The sequence below is a fragment of the Cottoperca gobio genome, chromosome 4 (assembly GCF_900634415.1).
Source record: "Cottoperca gobio chromosome 4, fCotGob3.1, whole genome shotgun sequence".
NCBI classification, from domain to species: domain Eukaryota; kingdom Metazoa; phylum Chordata; class Actinopteri; order Perciformes; family Bovichtidae; genus Cottoperca; species Cottoperca gobio.
Genome location: NC_041358.1, coordinates 15,971,407 through 15,993,995, shown reverse-complemented (window position 1 = coordinate 15,993,995; position 22,589 = coordinate 15,971,407). Strand labels below are relative to the sequence as shown.

Genomic DNA, 22,589 nt, shown 5'->3' with positions numbered 1-22,589 from the left:
ATTAATAGTCTGGATGAACTGATTGTTTAACTGAAACAAACAGCTGGAGGCAGAATACATCCTCTTTAAGTTCATACAGAGTTCAGACATCTTTGTACGTTCTGCTCTATATCAGCGTGCAGCGTGGCCGTGGTTTACGCCTGTTGGATCAGATCATCTCCAGTGTGGCCCTTAAATGCACCAGGTTATCTCTTTTCATTTATGTGCAATATACCTACGCTATCTATGTGTATATGTAGAAGGGCAGTTTCAAACAACCACAATACAAATGCTGGAGAGTAGCTAAACACATTTACTCAAGTACAATTTTGAGGTACTATGCTTGAATATTTCCATTTCATGCTACTTTATACTTTTACTGGAGGTAAATATTGTAGTTTTTACTCCACTACAATTTTTTGGTAACTTTTAGTACATTTAGCAAATGTAGATTATTATTATTTTTTAGATCAACTCATAAATTATTGTTATATTATTATAGGTTAAACTACTCAGTAGTGTATAAAATAATTCAAATTAGCTCCAGCTGTCAGCCATTCTGCAGACTTTCACTTTTGGTACTAAAGAATAAGTATACTTTGATGCTAATGCTTTTGGACTTTTAATTAAGTACATTGAATGCTAAACCACTACACGATACCTTCTGGGAGTAAAAATACTGGCACAAAGAAACCCAAGTGTATAAAGATATTTCACAACATGGAGAAATTTGTTGAGAAAAACTTAAACGTAACTTCAACATTTGTATGTTTTATAATCTAGAATACATGCAGGCATATTTATTATAAAAAATTATGCTTGCGTAAAAGTTTTACTGTATTTAAGGATATACATATTAGATCAGCTACATTTTTTAAGCAGAAATGTTGCTGCCCAAACTGAGGAGGGCGACAGTACACCATCGCACGAAGAAGAAAAAGTAGACGAAGAAGAAGTTCGCTTATAATGGGTATTTCCTGTTCCAAAGTCCGCCTAATAACAGTGAATAGTGGCAATGTTTTTCAGGAGCGTTATGTGTCTGTGTTTATTTGTTGTACCGCGTTGTGAGAGTGATTGAGCTGCAGACAGACAGACAGACAGGCAGACAGACATGCAGCCGTCTGTGGAGTCTCTGGTCCGACTTCTGGAGTCATACAGAGGAAGAGATAAAGTTGTAAGTACTCGTGTGTTTTACAATTTAAATAATCAGGGGTGCACATAAACACCAAATACTTTGGTTTTATATTCCATCCATTCCACCTGAGAGTGTATACTCGTTTGACACAAATCAGAATATTTTAAATAATAAAGATATTGGTTACTCCTTATAAACGCGTAAACCAGGTTCGCTTAGTAGAGTGGTACTGAAATGCAAATACTGACTGATAGTATGGTAAAGATTATATTTGCTTATTTTATTTTTCGTTTTTATTTGGGTATCATTTTGCTTTGTGATATTAAGATGAGATAAAAAGCCTTTGTTGATTCCCAGAGGGAAAATTCGGTTGTTGCAGCAGCACAAGGACATAAATAAATAAATACACAATACAGATATATAGAAAAAGTAAACAAATAAATAAATAATAAGAACTATATGAAATACGATTAATAAAGAATAGAAGTAAAAATAGAAACTAGCAATTAAAGACAAAATTAGAAGGCAAAAGTGACAGCGGTGTAATTATTTGTAAACAGCGTCTACACTAGACTAATATATAATATGACAAACACTAAGTATCATTACTTAATCATATTATATGATTAAGTAATGATACTTAGTGTTTGTCTATAATAATAATAATGATAATAATAATTATAATAAACTATACAATATAGAGAAAATTATAATTATAATCAAAATCTGAATCAGAAACTGTTTATTGCCAAGTAGATTTGCACATACAAGAAATTGACTTGGTCAATAACAAGAAACACTGTGCAAAGGCATAATATATAAAATACAATTAAATATAATATTATTGATATTATAATAATAAATATAAAAAATATAGCAATACTTCAACATTTCTCTGTTATTGAAGTGTCTGTATTTAAAGTGTTCAGCTAGAATATGCATATATAGGGGGATGTAAAAGTTCATAGTATAATATTATTATTATATTATAGCAGCAAAATAACCTGGGTTACATAAAACAATATAATATTTTTTTTTATATAATATAATTTATAACAAAATATATAAATTACTTGGGAAATGTTGAAATACTGCATTAATCACTATCAATCAGCATTCACTTTGATAATCAATTAATCATGTTGGTTCAACATTCTGTACTTTCAGTTTGGAAAATGCTTGGAAAAAGTGGTTTTCAATTAATTTGTTATATTTTTTATTAAACCTGAGACCATTATCTACAGATTCTCACTTCACAACCATCAATTCTGCAGATTTGAGTTGTTCTAGATCCAGATTCTCTGTAGCTTTCCCCAGACGGTTCTAGTTGTTAAAGCCCAAGACAACTCACACCTTTTAATGGCTTATAAAAAGGATTATTAAATGATCTATTAACATTAGTTACAACATATGAACTATTCATAAAGGGTGGCTCATTAGACAGTGGTAGCCTATTTTCCCAAATAATTTTACCTTTTTCAAAGTTTCAAAATAAACATCCCTGAAAGTAAAGTCTCCTTTACATGTTTTGCCTTTTCAGATCCGAACCGCCTGTTATGGCTCGCAGCTTGTTGGAGGAGTACTGTCCCAGAAGGCAGAAATGGACGTTTCATCCCACCGGCTGGGGAAACGTCTGCTGCTGTTTTCTGCTCAGCTCAGCCACTGCCGGACGGTGCTGAGGCTGTTTGATGATCTGTCCATGTTGGCGTACTCTCAGAGCTACGGGTTTGGAGGCAGGGTGAGCCACATAAAAACAACACTTTGCGCCTCTCTTTCTCCTTTCAAGTCTTTTCATTGTTCCTCATTTGTGGAGGGATGGATTAGCTTCTGTTCCACGATATCAGTGCTGCCCAAAGTGGGGCCAATAAGTTTTGATTGGGCACACTAGATGTTTGTAACGGGAATAAAAATCTAAATTAATAAAGAGAAAAATAGATATAAATTACTGTGTATGCTGTTTTATTATTTTGGGAAGTAAAATTTTCTTTGAGGATCCCTAATTATCAATTATGTTTCATAATCTGAGCAGAGTGACACTTTGCGCAGGAAGTCAGTTTGGTGCTAGTGGGCTAGGAAAAAATGGAGTCAGAGACACGGACAAAAGGCCTTTCAATTAAGGAAACTTGGGATCCATGTACCATTTTGCATCTTAATAATACAATAAAATACAATAGGTGTTTGATTTTGGCCTGTGGCCCACCATTAAGTTTCAGTTTGGGCCCTCCCAAGAGAAAATGTTTGGGCACCCCTGCACGGTTTCATCTGCCTTTTTGAAAAGTTGAAACATGATAAAAGGTTTCTCTGTGCACATTCTGAGTCAAATGGCCATAGTAGAAATTGAAAAACTCTTAATTTTATCAAAGATAAAATGCTAATTCTTTTGTTAGTATTCAACAGCAGTGACTGTTGCTGTTGAATATTACTAATTAGTAGCTTTGAAGCTCTGACAGTGGTTGTCTTTACTAAGACTCTTTTCCTAAGAGGATGCACTGTTTATTCATTCAAAATAACAATAAAACAGTAGTAAAATCTTAATTAAATGGCAATGTGCTGCAGTAGATATTAATTTATGAGTACAACATGGAGAAAAAATGTAAATACCATGCTTTTAAACACATCATTAGTTACGTTCTCTGTGAAAAGAATGTTGAAAACGATAGTCACGTGACGCATAAATGCACAGTTTTACCGTGTAAATTGCAACATTAATGCATATGTCATCATGTCTTTCAAAGGAGGAGGATGCAGGCGTGCGCTTGCTATCGGTGCTGACCAACGTGGCCGACCAGATCTACTACCCCTGTGAACACATCGCGTGGGCTGCTGATGCTAAGCTCATCAAAACGAAGTCTGATAATTGGTGGTTGTTCAGCACGGTGCTGTGGGGAACCTCGCTGCTGCTGGGAATACTCAGGTCTGAGGTCACCGCAACACAAACCTCTCATCACATCTGATTGGAAAAACCGGCGTAAAATAATTGGAGTGCAGAAATGACAAATGTCACTTATATGATGATTCAAATTTAAACATAATTCATACTTACTTACTACACTGAATATAAGGATAAGGCTGGCTAAATTCTTTATTTTTCTAAATTCAACAATGAATTTATCCTTCCAAAAAGTGTTTCCTGTGTAGACAAAGTCTAATATACCTTATTCCTCTGCACCACGGAGCGCCACTGTTGTCCGAAAACTATAAAAAACACAATGGTGAGACACATTGTTGCACTGGGTGACATGTTCCTTCATTACGATGAACATGGGCACTGACGTTTATTTTCATTCAATCCAACACAAACACCAAAAATTAGTCTTTATTTTTATGACCTGTTTAAAAGAAATCTTAAGTAGGAACCAATGGGATTGGTGTTAAGTGCAACCGCGAGAACAACTACATTGGGAATACAGAAAGACGGACTTTTTAAACATATTTTTGGTTTTGGTCTTTTTATGGGATTCCTTCAAGTAAATTTATTGTGTTTATATTTTTCTTCACTTGTCAAAATACATCAATAGTGGATTTATTTTACCCATTTATTTTTACAGCCTCTTTTTATCAAAGCATCATTCACAAAGAGCTGATGTTACAGAATAATTTGTGAGATTAACCACCATTTAGTCACTTGCTTTACTGAAGTTAGAGCAAAAAGCCATTAGTCAATCTGAGTTGAAGTGTGACTGAATCTTTTGCTCTTTAGATCACTCCGAGTTTTGCTGCTACTGAAGAAGAGGTTGAAGAAATGTGAGAGGGATGGAGGTGGCAACAGCAGGTGCTGTATCTTCAGTTTTCTGTCAAGTATTCACTCTCTTTACAGTTAATGTAGAGAGGGATTCTCGCACTGTGAGACATTGTTCTGTAATGCAAGTGAAAATGACCTGATGAATCTGTGTTTTTCTCCTGCAGTCGCTCTCAGCTTCGCAGACAGATGCGAGGGGAGGTTCTCTCCATCCTCAGCAGCACGGTTGACCTCAGTAATGCCATTCATTGGATGCCGCCCGGCTTCCTGTGGGCAGGACGATTCCCCAACTGGCTGGTGGGGCTGATGGGCACCATCTCGTCTCTGATTGGTTTTATCCAGATGAACGCCGGAGACAGCGACAAGACAGACAGTACATAGTGTTCATCTCACAGTGAAGAAAAGATGACTGGATGAATGATGTGTACTGGTGGAAAATTCTGAGTGGAAGGAAGTGTAGCCGATCTCTAATGTGATCAGACTCTAGTCAGACTGCCTCTGGAGATTCAGTTCTACCTTGTAACAACTAAAATGTCTTAAGAACATATGAAATCATCTGGATCTATAACTGGATGAGAAAGTGAATAATCTAAGTAGACTTGATGCCAATCATCCAAGTGATTCAAAAACATCTTTAATTCCATTAGATTAAAAGAAACAAAAGTGTGTGTGTGTGTATGTATGTATGTATGTGTATGTGTGTATATATATATATATATATATATATATATATATATTAATATATTAATATATATATATATATATATATATATATATATATATATTAATATATTAATATATATATATATATATATATATATATATATATATATATATATATATATTAATATAATATGCCATTTTGGAGGCAAGTCTTGGTGATGAGATTAATCAAATATGAAATGTATTTAGAATGTGTCTTTACATGGTATTTTAGTACAGTGTAGAGGTTTTCATAAAGCATAATTCAGATCCTACATGAAATCCTAATGATGTGGTTAATTGGAGGCAGCTCCTTGGGGTGAATCGACTTTGTGTTTAGCACATATTACCTCCTATTTACCCCACAGGGATGATAATAGATGTGTTTAGAATCAAAGCTGTGTTGTGATTTTAAAATGGATACAATGACACTGTGGAAAGTCTGTTAAATTGTTGCCTTACATCCAATTTTCAATCTTTTTTTTTTTACGAGTAGGCAACTGGGTACACTCATGTAAAGATTTGATTTCTCATTTCACATCATGTTTAAAGACCAACTACACTACACTACAGCAACTGGTTTCACAAATATGTTCCTCAGGTGTTGAAATTATATGGAAACGGTCTGTGCTACTGGCCAAATGGGACAGCAGCTGCTTGAAATGTGAATTTATATGTAAAGTTAATTTAGATTATGTAAACTAATGATTTAAAAAAAATTAATTGTCTGTCTTCTGTTTGATCGTTTTATCAATGTTTGGCTGAGCAGGTCTGAAAGCCTCAACATGACGTGTGCAACTGTTGCCTTCAAGTGCTAACGGACGGATCGGGGTCGAGAAAAAGAGTCTCGAATATATCGATCAACCTCATCTCACACATCCATGGTCCGATACCATCTTTCATTATTGAAGAGCAGGGCCTATTAGCACCTGTGATTTTAATTCTCATAAATGTAAATAATTAAAATAAAAACACTGCTGCAGGATAGAAAAGCAGGATAGCTACATTAAATTATAAATTGGGTGGTTAAATTCAAAAGTTAATATATTTAATCAAATGCGCGGTTTGTTTGTAATTGGGATTTGGAAAAGTGCTGTAAACAGAGTTTGTGGTTAAATCATATGTTTTGGTGTCCAGAAGAGGAAGAAGAAACCAACAATCTGATGACACTGGGAAGCGACTACAGTACGTGAACGCAGCACAGCTACCGAGACCGTGAATAAATAAAAGCTGTCGACTCGACAACAATGACAAGAAAACTCTGTTTTACACCGTGACCGGTTTTTTAACTCTTAGATTATGTGATATTATAATATGTAACGGTGCTGCTGTTGTTAGTATGAAGAATAAAACAAAGCCAAAGTTTTGGAAAAGACTAGTTTCCCAAACCACGTCAACTCATCTGTCGTGGCACACAGAGGAGTCTCTGTGTGAGGGCACAAAGAAACCGAGAAAGACCTAAAATATCAGGTGAGAGCTGCTCTTTCGCTGCTTAAACAACAGTGATTTAACACAGAAATTACACACTTTGTTAATGAGCTCCTCTTGGTGTGCTGCGATTTGTAATTAGCTAACTAGTTAGCATTGTGCTATTGTTACTTTAACGACACATTTTCGATAGCCAAACAGAGCTGTAACGTTAAAGTTATTTAATCCGGTGAATTGTTTTAGTTTTTTTATCGGATCAATCTATCGTTTTCTAAATCCGTCCTCATTAGCCCCACTGTGCTATGTCTTGGAGCTATGAACCAATTACCATGAACATTTTTCAAAGAACGTAATAAAGTTCAGTAGCCAATATCATATGACCTCTTTCGGAATAACGGGCGACTCTTTAAACCGCGGACACAACATCCACTGAGTTATATATATGTTATAAGAAGTGATCTTATCTGTACAATGTGTCTTTTCATTTTGGTTCTCAGGGTTTTTCTTCTGTGACATACGTATTAATGCGTCTTTGTGACCCAGTATCAAAACTGATTTTCTTTACTGTGTTGCCTTGTGTGGTTTATTCATATGCTGAAATTACCAGAAAACCTGCCTGATTCGTAAAATGATTCTTCAATGTTGTTTGAAGACACCATTGAGAATGATATATATATATATATAATATAATATATATATATATAAATAAATAATATATATATAATATAATATATATATATATATAAATAAATAATATATATATAATATAATATATATATATATATATATATATATATATATAATATATACATATAAACAATATATATATATAATATATATAATATAATATAATAAATATATATATATATATATATATATATATATATATATATTATATATATATATATATATATATATATATATATATATATATATATATTATATTATATATATATATATATATATATATATATATGTGTATATATAATATATATATATATATATATATGTGTATATATAATATATATATATATATATGTGTATATATAATATAATATATATATATGTGTGTATATATATATATATATAATGGCAAATTAATGATTTGTTTAATTTAAAATCATCTTTTATAGGAAAAAAGTACTGTGAAGTAGTGTGTTCTCTGGGGGACACAGCACATGTTTTCCTTGTACTTTGAGCTTTTTTTTTTATCTTGATGGTCATGGTGTGGTATGGCTTTACTTCAGTTAGTGCTAGCTTTAACAAATGGTGTCTACTAGCACTAAATACTTTATATAAGACAGTTTGGCTTTCTTTATGCTATGACAATGCTATTCATGCACATATAAATCCAACTTCTCATGACCTCTTAAAATAAACTTTTCCTCTAACAGGCTTTCTTTCAAAATGGACTCAGACGTCTGCTCCACTGATCAGTCAGATTCTGCCACTCTTCCTGTTGATGAAGCCGTTGAGGTCAGCAGACGGTCTGTTGCAGCTCCTCCAGGTTCAGAGGTGGACTCCTACAACCTTATTGAGCCTCCTCCATTAGACTGGAGGTCCGACTCCTCCAGTGAGGCGGGCTCAGCAGATGACCTGGACGACCCTGGCTTCCCTCCTTCTGTTGACAGTCTGGACAAGGCCAGTCCTGCTGAGCCAGTATTACTACCTTTGAGTGACATTGTGGCTGCGCTCGACCCGAACCTACAGGAGCTTGTGGGAAATATTGCACAGCCAGTCCAGGATTTTCAGGTTGAATTGAAAGAAGAGGATGAAGCAATTGAAGAAGAAGAGGTGAGGGTTGAGGACTTGGAGGATGTTGGGGGATACCATGAGGAGGAATGTGATGTGGAGAATAGGGTGAGTGAAGAGGAGGTGGAGGTCGCTAACAGGAGATCAGGTGATGAAGACCACAGCCGCATCCACACCCTGCTCAGCCAGCTCCAGCTGATGGGGGAAGAGCCTCATCCCAGCTGCCGGACACCCCCTCACCTCACCCAGCATCAGTACACCAGCCAGTCTGAGCTGGAGGCGTGTTCTCCCTCCTTAATAGCAGACGACAGTACTGAATCCACCGGGCTGCTGTTCTCTGAAAGCCACCAGAGAGACCTGCTGGGGCTTCTGCAGTTCACAGAGATCAGCGCTACATCCAGTCCCACCTCTCTGCCCTACAGAGGAGACGTGGACGCTGTAGTATCAGTTTCTTACAGCCAGGAAGACGGTCAAAAGTTCTGGGGGCATTATGGGAACGGTCAACAGCAGCTACACAGGGAGGACTCCCTGCCTGATGATGAGTATCCTGAGCCTGTGTGGATGAAGCTGGGCGAGGAGCCTCCGGAGGAAGAGGAAGCTGCTGCAGAGAGCGAGCAGGTAGGTTGAGGTCCTAATAAAGGAGGATGAAATGTAAACTCCAAATTAGTTATGCTAAGATTGATTTATTAATTCAGTATCTACAGAAGACCATATACCTTGTGTAACTTACACATGTTTCAAACTACATAGCGTGATGTATGCTATACATTTGTGTGAATAATATTATTGTCAATTTAAAGGAACACCACACCAATTTAGCAAAGTAGATTAATTGCATGTCTTTACCATGAGAAATGTTGAAGTTTAACCAATGATAACATTTTGTTGTTATTGTTATGACTGATACTAACAAATATTTTAATTTGAGTAATTTGAGTTTCCTTTTTGTTTAATTGATTAATCAGAATAAATGAAAATTGATGGCGAATGACTAACACAAGATACATTTTGTCACAGTGCAATAAGCAGCCAAAACAAAACTCATGGTATTTATTTAATAATGCTGTAAAACAGAGAATAGCTTGAAGCCAGGTGTTTGTGATGCAGTAACCAGAAAATGTTTGGCTTATTAAGTTTTTAGTACTGGGGTTCCTATAGATGCTTAGAAAGTCTTAAAAAGCATTGAATTCATTCATCTAAAAATAAGGCCATAATTGGTAATAAAATGTCTTGAATCAATCTTACAAAAGTCTTAAAAATGCTACGACATAGGAAGTAGGATTTTATGAATGAATCCTTTTTCTGATGTTGCATTGTAAAATCTCAAAAATAATAAATAGCATCTATTTACAAATAATAATAATTTAGCAAATCGAGATGATGTAAAACTGCATGTAAAATATGTCTTAAATTTAATTGGTCTTAAAAAGTCTTTAATCTAACTTGCTGTAGGAGACCTGTAGTAACTAAAAGCATACATTATGAAGATTATAATCTTTTAAAGTTCTCTTGAACTGCTTTTCTTTTCTTTTTCTTACCATATGCAATTTTATGTTGACAGTTCATTCATTTTTCTTTTTGCTGTCATCACAGAGTGCTGATCATCCTTCATATAAAGATGGTGAGTAACTTCAAAACTCTTCTTTTGTTTTATAGAAAGAGGGAATTTTTCTTTTTCAAATTACTTATAAAGAAAATAAATGAGGGCAAGCTGTTGTCTATTTAAATGTTTTAATATTTTAGTGCCCGGTCCGTGTGACCCTGAAGACTTGTTGGATGGAGTGATATTTGGTGCCAAGTACCTGGGATCTACTCAGATCAAATCAGAGAAGAACCCGTCTACAAACGCCCGGATGACGCAGGCTCAGGAGGCTGTGGACCGCATTAAGGTGAACTCCAATAAGCGACGCACCAAAGAGATGCTCACAGTGGACACTGAAGCGCAGCAGTTGTTGTTGCTGTGTGGTATTGTTTTGTCAACTCAAAAATACCAAATTCTTGTATCATGGCATTACCTGTTGTTCGTTTATTTTTTTTATTCTGTCATGAGGATTAGAATACACGTGATATCAGTGTGACTGTGTGTTTCAGGCTCCAGAGGGAGAGTCCCAGCCAATGACAGAGGTGGATCTGTTCATCTCAACCCAGCGAATCAAAGTTCTCACTGCTGACACTCAGGTGGGTTTTTATTTTGCTCAATGTTTTCTATTTTATTGGTATTTAAAGTCCTATAAAATGCAATAAATCACAGATACAGTTGGATAGTTACAATATTCCCTCCCCCCATGTTTCTGCTCTAACAGAGCCCCATCCCTGTAAACCAATATAACCACAGTTTTATTAACAAATGGCATTTTAAAAATATGCATTTAAACATTTTATTGCCATATAGCATAAAATACCATAGAGTGGTGAATTCTCTCCAATGTCAAATGATGTGTAAGGTCAATCCATAGGAAGGGTTACCAGTTGTGGGAAATGTACCTCATAGTTTGGAATTTCTTTTTCTGTTGTTCAGAGTTTTGACCACATTTGTAGCAAATGTTTTCAGTATTATTGGGAGTGTCACTACTACCACTTTAATCTGGTTGTTTCTCTGGATTTTGAGCCAACAAATGCTGATGCTGGATATAAGTAGAATCTTAACGGATTTGAGGTTGTACTGTAGGATTTAAATTGTCTTTCTTTTTTAAACGTGATAATAGTGTGAACAGTGTCAGATTTAGTTATGGACGGCTTTGGAATCAAGATCTTCAAATGTGAAATACAATTATTAACTTCGTCTTATTTCATCTAAAAATACATCAGTGTTAGTTAATCACCAAAGTGTGAAGAAACAGTTTGTTGAGAAGAGTTATTGAAAGGTTATGGAATTAAAATATTTGCACTGCATTGATGTCTGAAATTGAATAGTTTGTGCCCATTGTATATCTTTCCGGATTAAGCGTCCGTCCTCCTCTTTCATCATGAGCATGGGTGAAATGCCTAAAATGTAATTAGTTTCAGGATTTGATAAAAACGTGCATTAGTGATCTTTTCTTTTTTTTAATGCAGCGTCGCAGCAAGAATGCTTGATATAGAATCGAATGGTGATTTAATATGAGCGCTCTGCAGTAATGTTGCAGTTATAGTAGTAGAGTCTATTTTCTTTCACTATGTGGTCGAATTGTATCCAGAGTCAAAGTGGGTCATCTACTGTCAGCTCGCTCTTTGCATGGCAGGTTGCACATCATTTTACCATAGTGCACTTATGGATATAAAAAGAATCACAGTTTTGTCATTTTACATTGTGGTGTCGGTTAAAGATTACAATTAAAATAATTTTCATTCAAAAGGAAAATTGCTTTTATTTTGGTGACGTTATTTTATTGTTATCGTATTTAATTGGGAGCAGATGTCATTTTAGAAATTCCCCTCTCTGACTTCGTAGTTTGAATAGATTAAATGAGATAAAAAAGGATGCTCGAGCAACATTTCTAATACAAGAAATCTCCAAAGTCACATAATCTTTTTCACAAAGTTCATATTCTTACCAGGCAATAAAAACTAAACTGACAAAAAAAGATAACGGTGATGCAGTGTTTTTTTAAATAGTTGAACTATCTCAATCAAGTTAAATTGAATACTAAACCTTTCTGTTTTCTCTCTCTTTCTAATATTATTAACACCCTCATGTCTTTGTTTCCACTCAGGAAGCCATGATGGATCACGCTCTGCAGATGATCTCTTACATTGCAGACATTGGTAAAATTGTCGTTCTGATGGCACGAAGGAAACGTAAAGCACAGGAAGGTGACCCAGCCTCTAACTCTTCCTCTTCAGCCGCCTCTGGTCAGAAGAAGTGCTTAATGATCTGCCACGTCTTCTTCTCTGACGATGTGAGTTAATTTTTATAAAACTTTCATGTGTTTTCGTCATATTTTGAACCCAACAGCTGTTAAAAGATTAAAACAGTGTTTCCTGTTCTGCTTTTATGATCTTCATTGTGGCCACAACTTCAGAGTTTCAATTCATCTGTAGTCTTAAGCCTTTAACTCACCAACAGCAAAACTCACGAACAGGCTGACAAGCCATTATTAAGGTATCTTTTGCTCCCTTCATTATTGCATCTCAGCTCTGGACAACAGTTTCAGCTTCAGCATGTCCTGGTTTCATTCCCCCAGACAGCCAGCGAGTTCTCCTGAATGTAAAAATGGTCTGGCTGTCGTCCCGGTTTCCCACTGTTGGCTTGACTGAATTGGGGGAGGAAGGGTTTCTTTTAGAAACTAATTAGCTGTGGGATACTGAGGCCACTGCATATCCTGCTAGTTTTCCCAACTTAACTCTTTATATATGAAAAGTTGTATTATAAAACCGATAGTTCTGGTCCTTTTGTTATGATTGGCTGAGCTGCATTCAAACCTATTGTAAAACACTCTGTAATCACACAGCTGTGATCGCATTACAATAGTATCACTGTGCCAATTAAATGTTAGATTTTGTTTGTTAATTTTGTAACTCACTGCCTCTCGTGGCTTATTGCTTCATTTTAAACTGAGACTTACAATGGATAAGGGGGCAAGTGAAGGAGTGAATGTAAATAATAATTTATGAGTTTTATTTGTTGTTTTTAGTTTCAGGGTGTGACATGTGTTTTGCAAATTAACTCATTTCTTTCATGTGTTCATATGAAAATAGAGGGTAAAAAAAAGAATGTTTATTTAACAAATTGAAACCTGAGATAGTTCTCTCTCCTCCACTTTCTCTCTCCATCCAGGCTCAGGTTATCGCCCAGGCTATCGGTCAGGCTTTTGGAGTGGCGTACCAGCAGTTTCTTCAGGTCAGCGGCATCAAGGCCAGCGATCTGAGGCCTGGCCAGTACAGTGACTACCTGGAAAGTCAGGAGCTCTATAACGGAGACCTAGCCCACTTCTCGGACTCTCAGAACATCCGAGACGTAAGCAGAGTGATTGTGGCTACATGTCATAACACAAACGACAGCTGGCCATTCATATATTTATTAAGGATTTTCTTATGCACATGTAAGAACAACAGTTTATTAGTGCCATTGTAGGTAAAATAAAATAATAATTACTGAGCCACTGGAGGGGTGTAATATTAAGAGCAGAAACTGAGAAACGTCTGAGATTAAAGTCGAAAATGTGCAAGCAAAACACGTGTATATTTACTGAGATTAAATTGGTCAATTTACAACAAAAAAACTTCTGATATTATAAAGTTACAAATTTAGAAGAATTCTTTTGTCAAGGAACCACGTTGCTTCACTCTGCACGGTTGGATCAACCTCATCACACCACAGTGAACAGGGAAACAGAGAAAGGCAAACATACGCATTAGTCATGCTATCCTTGCATGTTTCCGATGTGTTCTTCTCGGACTTTAATGTCAGAAAGTTTATTTTTCCTTTTTTTCTTTATTTTTTAACTACTATGGCCCTAATACAACGTCGTACCTGGAATTTATGAATAACAATATTAGTGACCCTAACTACTGTCAAATAATATTTAATTCCGATAATTGGTTAACCAAATGAAAATATTTTCATTGTTGTGTGTCTGCTGCTCAGGTAGCCATCACCAAGGCTTCCGGAGAGATTTTGGGTCTGGCGGTGGTGGAGTCAGGCTGGGGCTCCATCCTGCCCACAGTGGTGGTGGCCAACCTCCTTCATGGAGGAGCTGCTGAGCGCTGCGGTGAGCTCAGCATAGGGGACCGCATCATGTCTGTCAACAGCACCAGCATGGTGGGTCTGCCTATCACCACCTGCCAGAACATCATCCGGGTAAGAAGGGCGCACGGAGCGCAAACTAACAATCAGAGTGACTTGAATACCCATAACTATATCAACAATAATAAAGGTGTTATTGTTATTATGCTGGAATTTCTGTTCAGATAAAAATGTAAACACTGTACGTTCAATTGATCTTGCCTTCTGCACAGCAAATGTACTGTCCTTGAGATGCACTAGATGGCACTGTGTTTCAATGCAGTGTGAGTACATGTGCTAGTATTGATTTGAAAGTGGATTTAGATATTAAATGGTTTTAAAGTGCCATTATCAGTTTTCATTCAGGTGTCTATAGCCACAATTTTTGCGCTAATATTCAATATTTTAAGAGTTTTATGAGTTTTCATCCTCTTAAGGTGGAGCACAACATTTTGAAACATTCACTTGTGATGGACACATTATCATGAACACATTAGAAATCCATCAACACAACAGCACTGCTCTGAATTGTGTTATTGTGAAGTGTTTAGTGTTTTGATACTGTATCAGTCAACTTCATGGTAATTTGTGAGGCAGGAGATAATCATTCTGTTGCATTGTATTACATTAGAGTTTGTATAAGAATTCACTTGCAGAGGGTAGTGACCATGAAAGTCTGAATAGCAACCAAACAACTTGTTTTCCATTATGCATTCACAAAGAAAAGAAAACATCAGACCAGAATATTCAAGAAAACCTGAATGAGGAAAAAAAAGAGTCAAAGCCACTGGACATTGACAAGACATTTAAAAAAAGGCTGCTGTAATTTACAAAAACATTTTCCCATTTCAGGACTTAAAAAGCCAAAAGTTTGTGAAGCTCAGCATTGTCCACTGCCCGCCAGTCACCATGGCGATTATTAGGAGGCCAGATCCCAAGTTTCAGCTGGGGTTCAGTGTGGAGGATGGCATTGTAAGTAAATATTCATATTTTGTGTTTGCTGCTATGAAACCAAATGAAAGTCAAATTTTGTTTTGTTGTCCTATTTTGAAAAGTAAAATTTCCCTCTCTTTGTCTGGTTGTAGATCTGCAGTCTGATGCGGGGCGGTATAGCAGAGAGAGGAGGCATTCGCGTCGGACATCGCATCATTGAAATCAACGGGCAGAGTGTCGTCGCCACTCCGCACGACAAGATCATCCAGATCCTGACCAATGCTGTCGGAGAGGTGAGAAGGGATGAAGTGCTTACATTCACAATAACTTTTTATTTTGTCATAAATACAGTATTAGCCATTTCACTCAATGTTTGCTTTTTTAATATTATGTCATATTCTCACAGTTAACATTTTGAATTGTCTCCCTCTGGGCAGATTCACTTGAAGACCATGCCAGCCTCAACATACCGACTCTTAACAGGACAAGAGCAGCCCGTGTTTCTTTGAGCACTTCCTGCTGCCTCAAGGAAAAAAACATTGCACAGTGTTCAAACCTGGACTTTTGCCAAACTAAGGAAATATTATGCAATTGAACATACAGCAAATTACACGCTGTTGTCACACCACTGAATACAACAAACTAGTCTAGCTATATATTTTTAAGATGTAAAATACATTATAATATTGTTAAAGCATATTTTAAAGTGACAGGGATAGATGGTCGTGCTCCATTTATATTTATCTGATATTTAACAATGCAGGCAGTAGCTGAGATACAATAATTCATAAGCAGAATATATTTTGACTTCACTAACTTTACATGGTGGGGAATGGTGTTTAGTGTACTATACTAGAGTTGTTGGTCTTCCAGCTTGGTGCGTTGCCAGTGTGCCTCAGTTGAACGTGCTTGCAGGGGAAACCTTATTGAATCAGGACAAAGAGTCTACGTATTTTATTGTGATGTACTTCCAGTCTGTCACGTACACATGCATATCAACAATACTTCACGGACTGTGCCTGACAGGAAGTGTATATCTTGCACGATTAAAGGTAACTGCCTTATTTCATAGAGAGAGAAAGAGATGCTTATATTTTTATTAAATTGATGTTTTGGATGTTTATTAAAATAATGTGTAAGATATCTTCTTGACGTTATTTATTGAGAGTTAGTTGTTGCTGAATAAGTTTCTTTTTTTCCATTTTAAAACAAATGACATGCCTATGTACATCCGAGTTAGAGCTACTGTATATTTAAATTTGGACCGCTCTATAAATATGTTGTCTTTTCAATAAATATAAAATATATATATATACATCAAATTGATAATAGCACAGTTCCTATAAGAAAATTATGTAATAATTGCAAATTTAATGCTATTAATTATTATATCTCTACTGCTATTTCAATTAGTTACAAGTATACAATGTAATCATATGCCATTTGTGCTAATAAAGGGATGCCTTTTATTTATGTGAATAATATAAGATACAGTTATTATTTATTATCTATGTTCTATTGTGTACTTAGGCTCTGTGAGCATGTACATGACACAGCTCTGTCAATGCGTGGCCAATCAGCTGTCTTCAGTTACCAAAACATAAACAAAAGCCAATCAGATCCTTTACCGGCTTCTGTAACCCAACCCCTGGAACGTACTTTGACCAATCAGAGTCGCCTTTGGGCAGCACCTTCTTCAGCACTTCACTCTTGCCGTTTACAAACAGTGGGGAAATGGAGAGTCAATGACAAGCTACACCGGCCGTTGGTGTGTCCGAAACACTTTAAGGAGAATTTATCACCTATTTTTTCAGAAAGGTAATCATTAACATCAGTGTATCTAATCTTGGGAACTCGTTACGTTTTATTTATTGTTTCCGAAAAAGTATTTTTCAACCATTACAATGTAACATGCTAGGAAGCTACTGTATATGCGAATGTAATGTTAGCTAAGTTTGGCTTACTGTTAGCGAGCCTTATTATGTTCTTTAGTTCAACTTAAGTAAACTGGTAATTGTAGTAGCTAATACTAGCAATTAAATTATATTTTTACTAAACTAAATTGGTTTGAATTATCGTCAAAAATGAACTGCTGAAATGCCCAGCGTTAGTTTGTACCGGTTAGTTAAGTTAATTTTATATTATGACATGACATTTTTTAAAGATGTACCATTACATTAGCTTGCTGCTACATTATTATGTTGCATACAAATTAGAAACGATATTTCCTGCTCTAGGCCTTCATAAAGCTCTGAAATGCTTATATTACACGGTCAAAATGGTGGGGGAAACAGTTAAATAAAATACACTGACTACAATACATATCCCATACCTGTACTGACATTTGCAAAGCCTTGAACTCTAAACAGATAAAAAAAAAATTGTTACACAATTTCTTTTTTTAGATGCAAAGGAAATGAGCATGGCTATTGCTTTCTAACCTGGCACAAATCACGAGCCAGATTATTTAATAATAATTACAGCTCAAACACCAGAAGGAGACCATACCACGCCCTGGAGGCATTCACAGTGCTAAAGTAAATGTTCAAGTCTCTGAGTGAAACAGGTAAGCTGTTAGGATCAAGAGGATTTCGTGGTAAAGCAGGGGATTGTACATCTTGAGCAGATCACAGCAAGCATATACGACAACCTTCACACACATTTTTAAACAGCTTGTTGGATCCATTACATACAGGATGCTTTAAGGTTCTTCACCATGTTTGTGTCAAAAGTAAGTGTGAAATATAAAAGTTTAAAAAGAAGTTGTTTTCTGCTGAGGATTGAACTCAACTGTTCTCAGCCACAGTTGTATCCTCTGCAGGGGAAAGGTCAGCTACAGTTTCTCTCTGTGATCCTCACTAATGATGAGCTTATTCACAGACAACATCAGAAGTCAAATTACCCCATTTTGAAGAACAGCACACAAAGGATCAGTAAGTATTTTAAAACAATTTGATTCATCACTTTAAATGTAAAAAGCAAAAAATGCCTAAATAAATAACGATTATTAACCTCAAGAGAAAAAAATGTTGGTTTGTGAAAAATTACACAAACAATTTGGGAGAAAAGAAAAAAACAAAACAATAAAATCAAAGAAAAAACTAACACGACAGAAAATTGACCAAAAGTAAAATTGGGATTTTCAGTTGCTGTCAGTCATTCAGCCTCCACCGAAATGAATGATTTCTTGACTCTGTCAGTGTGTCATTATACAACGTACAGTAACGTATTACAGGACCTCTCTGTATTGAAGTTAAAATGTGTCAAACACTTTCCTTTTGCTGCCATGGGAGCCATGACATTACGTTACATTAATTTGGCAGATGTTGTCCAAAGGGATGTGTAGAGCCTGTATATGTACAGTATCTGTATGTGTGTTTATTAGACCCACATCCATTGCTGACCCTTTCTTTTCTGATTTATTTTCAAACATTTTGCCTAGACAATATGCGATAAATATCCCCAGCTGTAATTGAACTGAGGACACAGCAGCCACATTTCATGTGTCCCCAACAACTAGGGTGCCCTGCTGAACTTGTCTTTTTCTCACCACATTTTGTGTTTTCAAGCTTTGCATCATGGCCAGGTAGCTGTTGAGAGTGATGGGGTTTTTCCGACAGCTTGCCCTCCTGCTCTGGAAGAACATCACATACCGCAGGAGGAACAAGGTGGATACACTTTCATTTCACAGAAAGAACACAAAGAATATAATATGAAACACAGCTTGGACATTAAATGAAACTTTTTTATGTTGCAAAACACAAATTAACTATAACGAGGGCTCACTTTGTTGCAAATGTGTTCAGGGCATGTCATATAACCGCAACGTCCCGGCTAAGATTCCAGCTTTTGGACCTTTGTTGCATGTCATACCCCTTTCCAGTTTGAGTCTAAATTGTCTAATCTGTCAAGGCTTTACTATAACAACTCCAAAGTCTGAAGTTTCATAAAACAATCATAACTATCTGTGTCAGTTACTAGGTGACAGGGTTGGATAATAGTCCTGCTGGTCTCTGACAGAGGTCAATAAAGGTCATCGATTAATTACAACAGTTTTCATGTTTTTCTCTTATGCAGATCCAGCTGATCATCGAGCTCCTCTGGCCGCTCTTCCTCTTCGTCATCCTCATCTCTGTTCGTCATTCACACCCTCCCTACAAACAGGGCCAATGTGAGTGATATGTTGTAATTTGTGTCTTATCATACACACACACACACACACACACACACACACACACACACACACACTTACTTAAAAATGGCTTTATGCCAAACAGCTTAATAGGATTAACTCACTGAGTGATTCTGTGGCACGCACACACATTTGTTTTCCTAACCTGTGGTGTTCTTGACCTTCATGGAGAGGTCCGTCAATAATATAAGGTGATATAATGTGACATGGTAACATTATTTAATGCAACACTACACTGCATGACACAATATAGGAGCAGAGAATCCTTTGTGGATTGAATGTATTCCAAGTGAAGGAGTGGACACTATAATTCACAACCGTTCTACCTGGTACAACATAAATAAAAGCAAGTAAATCTTGCTTTTGAGCATCAATACTTTGCATGTATTTTCCCTGACATTTACATAAAGAAGTGAGAAGATGCTTTTTCCTTCCAGTCTTGCATGTAAAGGCAGCTCACATCAGGTTAAAGATAATTACATTAGATTTTAATATCAGTTGTACAAAACAATATTTGTTCACATAACAATAGTTTGGGTTATTTTAGGATTATTTTTCCGTCCTCTGCCTGTATTGGTGCCTGTTTCAGGTCACTACCACAGTATTTTCATTGTTATGCATCTCAGGCTAATCTCCTGGTTCTTTCCTTCGCTTGTAGGTCATTTTCCAAACAAAGCCTTGCCATCAGCAGGCACCTTGCCCTGGATCCAGGGCATTATCTGCAACATCAACAACCCCTGCTTCCACAGCCCAACACCAGGGGAGACAACGGGCCAAGTTGGCAACTTTGACAACTCCATGTAGGTAAAATGGAGGTAAAAACATGGACAGTTGTCTGGAGTGGTGGAGTTTACCAGGAGATCATTGTAGGATAAAGTAGCTCAAAAGATAAACAGACAAGCTGCAGTCAGTCAGTCTTTTTAAATCAGCTTGTTATTTACTTTGATTTCTGTTTATGAGATTATAAAAAAATAGTAGACCAGACTGCACTGCTGCTGCATACATTTTACTGTAGACTTGTAATGAGGGGTGCAGCCGCAATTTAAAAACCACACTCCAGTGTTTCAGAACTATTGCTTGCTAATTAACAAACGAGACAAAGTAAAACATAGCCTTTGAGCAAGATTATAATTTTTTAATGTAGGTAGGTCATTAGCTGGAAAGACCATACCTGTGTTCTAGCATGTTTCAGCATATAAGCAATTCAGTGTTTTAAAACTTTGCAGGACTTTGCATGAGTATACCTCAAATATGCATAATGGTATTGACTTTCTTATAGAGGATAAGATCAAAAGATCGATACCACTCTCATGTGCTTACGCTAAATATTAAGCTGCAGCTTAGCACAAAGACTGGAAACGGGGTAAACAACATCTTAGTAACTAAAGATAATCCACAGACCGTGTTTCATGTAGGAACTATTTTCTTTCTACCGAAGAAGAGGGAAGTAAGGAAGCGTGAATCTACTCATGAACTCTCCTGAGCTAAGTAAATGTACAGTTCAGCTGAGGAGGACGCCATTAATGTTTACTTCTGGCGCTGTCACAAGCATGAGTCTCGTGTCCCAGAGGAGATGCACGCTTCCCTCTGCGCGGTGATACTGTTGGGTGTATTTTGGTAGAAAGAAAATAGTTCCTACATGCTTTGAGCATCACAGGCCGAGTTCCATATGGTTCCATTTTATTCCAGATAAGGCAGATATCTCTACTGCAAGAAGAAAAAGAGGGAAAATATGTATTTTCTATTTTGGGGTGACCTGTCCCTTTTAAATTCTTGGTCAGCAGGGCATTTCATTGAAGTTAATATTTACTGGTAAATTAAAACGTTTGTTGTACCGTAGTTAAATGTAACCTAACTGCACGTATTTGTCCAGTAAAGACTAATTTTGTTGTCTTTCTCCTCCAGACTGTCCCGTCTCTTCGTGGACGCCCAGACTGTTCTGTCCTACAGTGGAAACCAGACATTCTTGGGTTTTCAGGACCTGATGGACAATGTCCGAAGGCTGGGAGAGAGACCTGGAGCCTGGCCAAGTAGGACACAGCTTGTTTAAATCTTCTCTAGCACCGACCCGAAGGGATATCTTGACCTTCTGACACTATGACACTTTCTTTATTATTATTTGTCATTACAAACCCTGGGTGGGCACTACTAACCAGAAGGTAAATAGATTTCAGCGTACTACCTGTAACGAGTGAGTTGAGTCATTTTGGCAGGCAAAACACACAAATTAGAAACGAGTATATAATGTCAATTTCTTATATCTTTAAGGTTGCTTTCCAAGAATCAGAATTAATTATGTATGTGGATGAACCCAATAGAGCTTCTGTGGCAAAACAAAACTCTTTACTTCAAATGTCAGGGCACTAATTGCTTTGGTATGCAAATGTAAAACATTTTAATAACTTATACAACTTTCTTTCTTTATTAAACAAAAAATAAACAGACATTCGAAGAAAGAAATGTAACTGATAGCAGGATTCAGTCCCTGCAAGCCATCAAATACAATAAAAGCATTGAATTTATTCAGACCTTTTTTGAGATAGCTCTGTTCCCAGTCTTCTCTGAGCAGGACTGAGAGCTTACAGTAGCAGCCAGCAGTTGATCTGTATGAATGGCTTTAAACAGGTGTCTGGTGACTGGATGAATGTGGCCATTTACTGCCGCTATGAAGCAGCACAGAGTGTCTGTTTTGTTATTCCTTGCTGTGGGCAGATTAAATTACAAGACTACCCCAGACAAACAATTGGATGAATGAAAGCAGGTTACTCAGTGGGGTTTTTGTTCTGCAACAAATCCCACATTACAGGCCTAATATACATCTATTGACTCCCACAATCCTCACCCATAGATACTGTAAATAACATATTATAAAGCAGATTTTGACCCTCAAATTTGCTATTGTATTTATGTAAAGATTTCTCGGGGTTACAGCTTTTATGGAGACAGAAATAAGTTAATAAAGTTAGTAAAGTTAAACCTCATAGCAAAAAGTGTGACTTGCCTGGTTAACCTTTCCAGTTCAATC

General features: G+C 36.5%; 3 protein-coding genes across 3 annotated transcripts in view; all 3 read left to right on the top strand.

The window, feature by feature from the left end:
• Window positions 1-801: 801 nt before the first annotated feature.
• Window positions 802-5,552, top strand: pex11g (peroxisomal biogenesis factor 11 gamma). Its single transcript, XM_029430469.1, has 5 exons — window positions 802-1,153; window positions 2,655-2,852; window positions 3,850-4,028; window positions 4,815-4,886; window positions 5,021-5,552. Exons 1-5 carry the CDS (start codon window positions 1,091-1,093, stop codon window positions 5,232-5,234), a joined length of 726 nt encoding a protein of 241 aa, XP_029286329.1. The 5' UTR covers window positions 802-1,090; the 3' UTR covers window positions 5,235-5,552.
• A 142-nt stretch (window positions 5,553-5,694) lies between these two features.
• LOC115007422 (amyloid-beta A4 precursor protein-binding family A member 3) lies at window positions 5,695-16,515 on the top strand. Its single transcript, XM_029430284.1, has 11 exons — window positions 5,695-7,025; window positions 8,378-9,353; window positions 10,329-10,356; window positions 10,479-10,624; window positions 10,827-10,913; window positions 12,428-12,613; window positions 13,492-13,671; window positions 14,302-14,514; window positions 15,292-15,411; window positions 15,525-15,665; window positions 15,810-16,515. Exons 2-11 carry the CDS (start codon window positions 8,391-8,393, stop codon window positions 15,879-15,881), a joined length of 2,136 nt encoding a protein of 711 aa, XP_029286144.1. The 5' UTR covers window positions 5,695-7,025; window positions 8,378-8,390; the 3' UTR covers window positions 15,882-16,515.
• A 691-nt stretch (window positions 16,516-17,206) lies between these two features.
• The window catches only part of abca7 (ATP-binding cassette, sub-family A (ABC1), member 7), a 31,317-nt gene continuing 25,934 nt past the window's right edge, over window positions 17,207-22,589 (top strand). The window contains 5 exon segments of the mRNA XM_029429445.1: window positions 17,207-18,305; window positions 18,942-19,040; window positions 19,450-19,543; window positions 20,223-20,364; window positions 21,470-21,594. Of these exon segments, the coding sequence (XP_029285305.1) occupies window positions 18,975-19,040; window positions 19,450-19,543; window positions 20,223-20,364; window positions 21,470-21,594 (427 nt within the window). The 5' untranslated portion in view covers window positions 17,207-18,305; window positions 18,942-18,974.

Bases quoted from the DNA above. Each gene is read 5' to 3' on its own strand.
- pex11g (XM_029430469.1), top strand. From the start codon at position 1,091: ATGCAGCCGTCTGTGGAGTCTCTGGTCCGACTTCTGGAGTCATACAGA. The intron at 1,154-2,654 runs GTAAGTACTCGT...TTGCCTTTTCAG, and splicing joins ACAGAGGAAGAGATAAAGTT to ATCCGAACCGCCTGTTATGG. The intron at 4,887-5,020 runs GTGCTGTATCTT...TTTCTCCTGCAG, and splicing joins GATGGAGGTGGCAACAGCAG to TCGCTCTCAGCTTCGCAGAC.
- LOC115007422 (XM_029430284.1), top strand. From the start codon at position 8,391: ATGGACTCAGACGTCTGCTCCACTGATCAGTCAGATTCTGCCACTCTT. The intron at 12,614-13,491 runs GTGAGTTAATTT...CTCTCCATCCAG, and splicing joins ACGTCTTCTTCTCTGACGAT to GCTCAGGTTATCGCCCAGGC. The intron at 15,666-15,809 runs GTGAGAAGGGAT...CCCTCTGGGCAG, and splicing joins TGACCAATGCTGTCGGAGAG to ATTCACTTGAAGACCATGCC.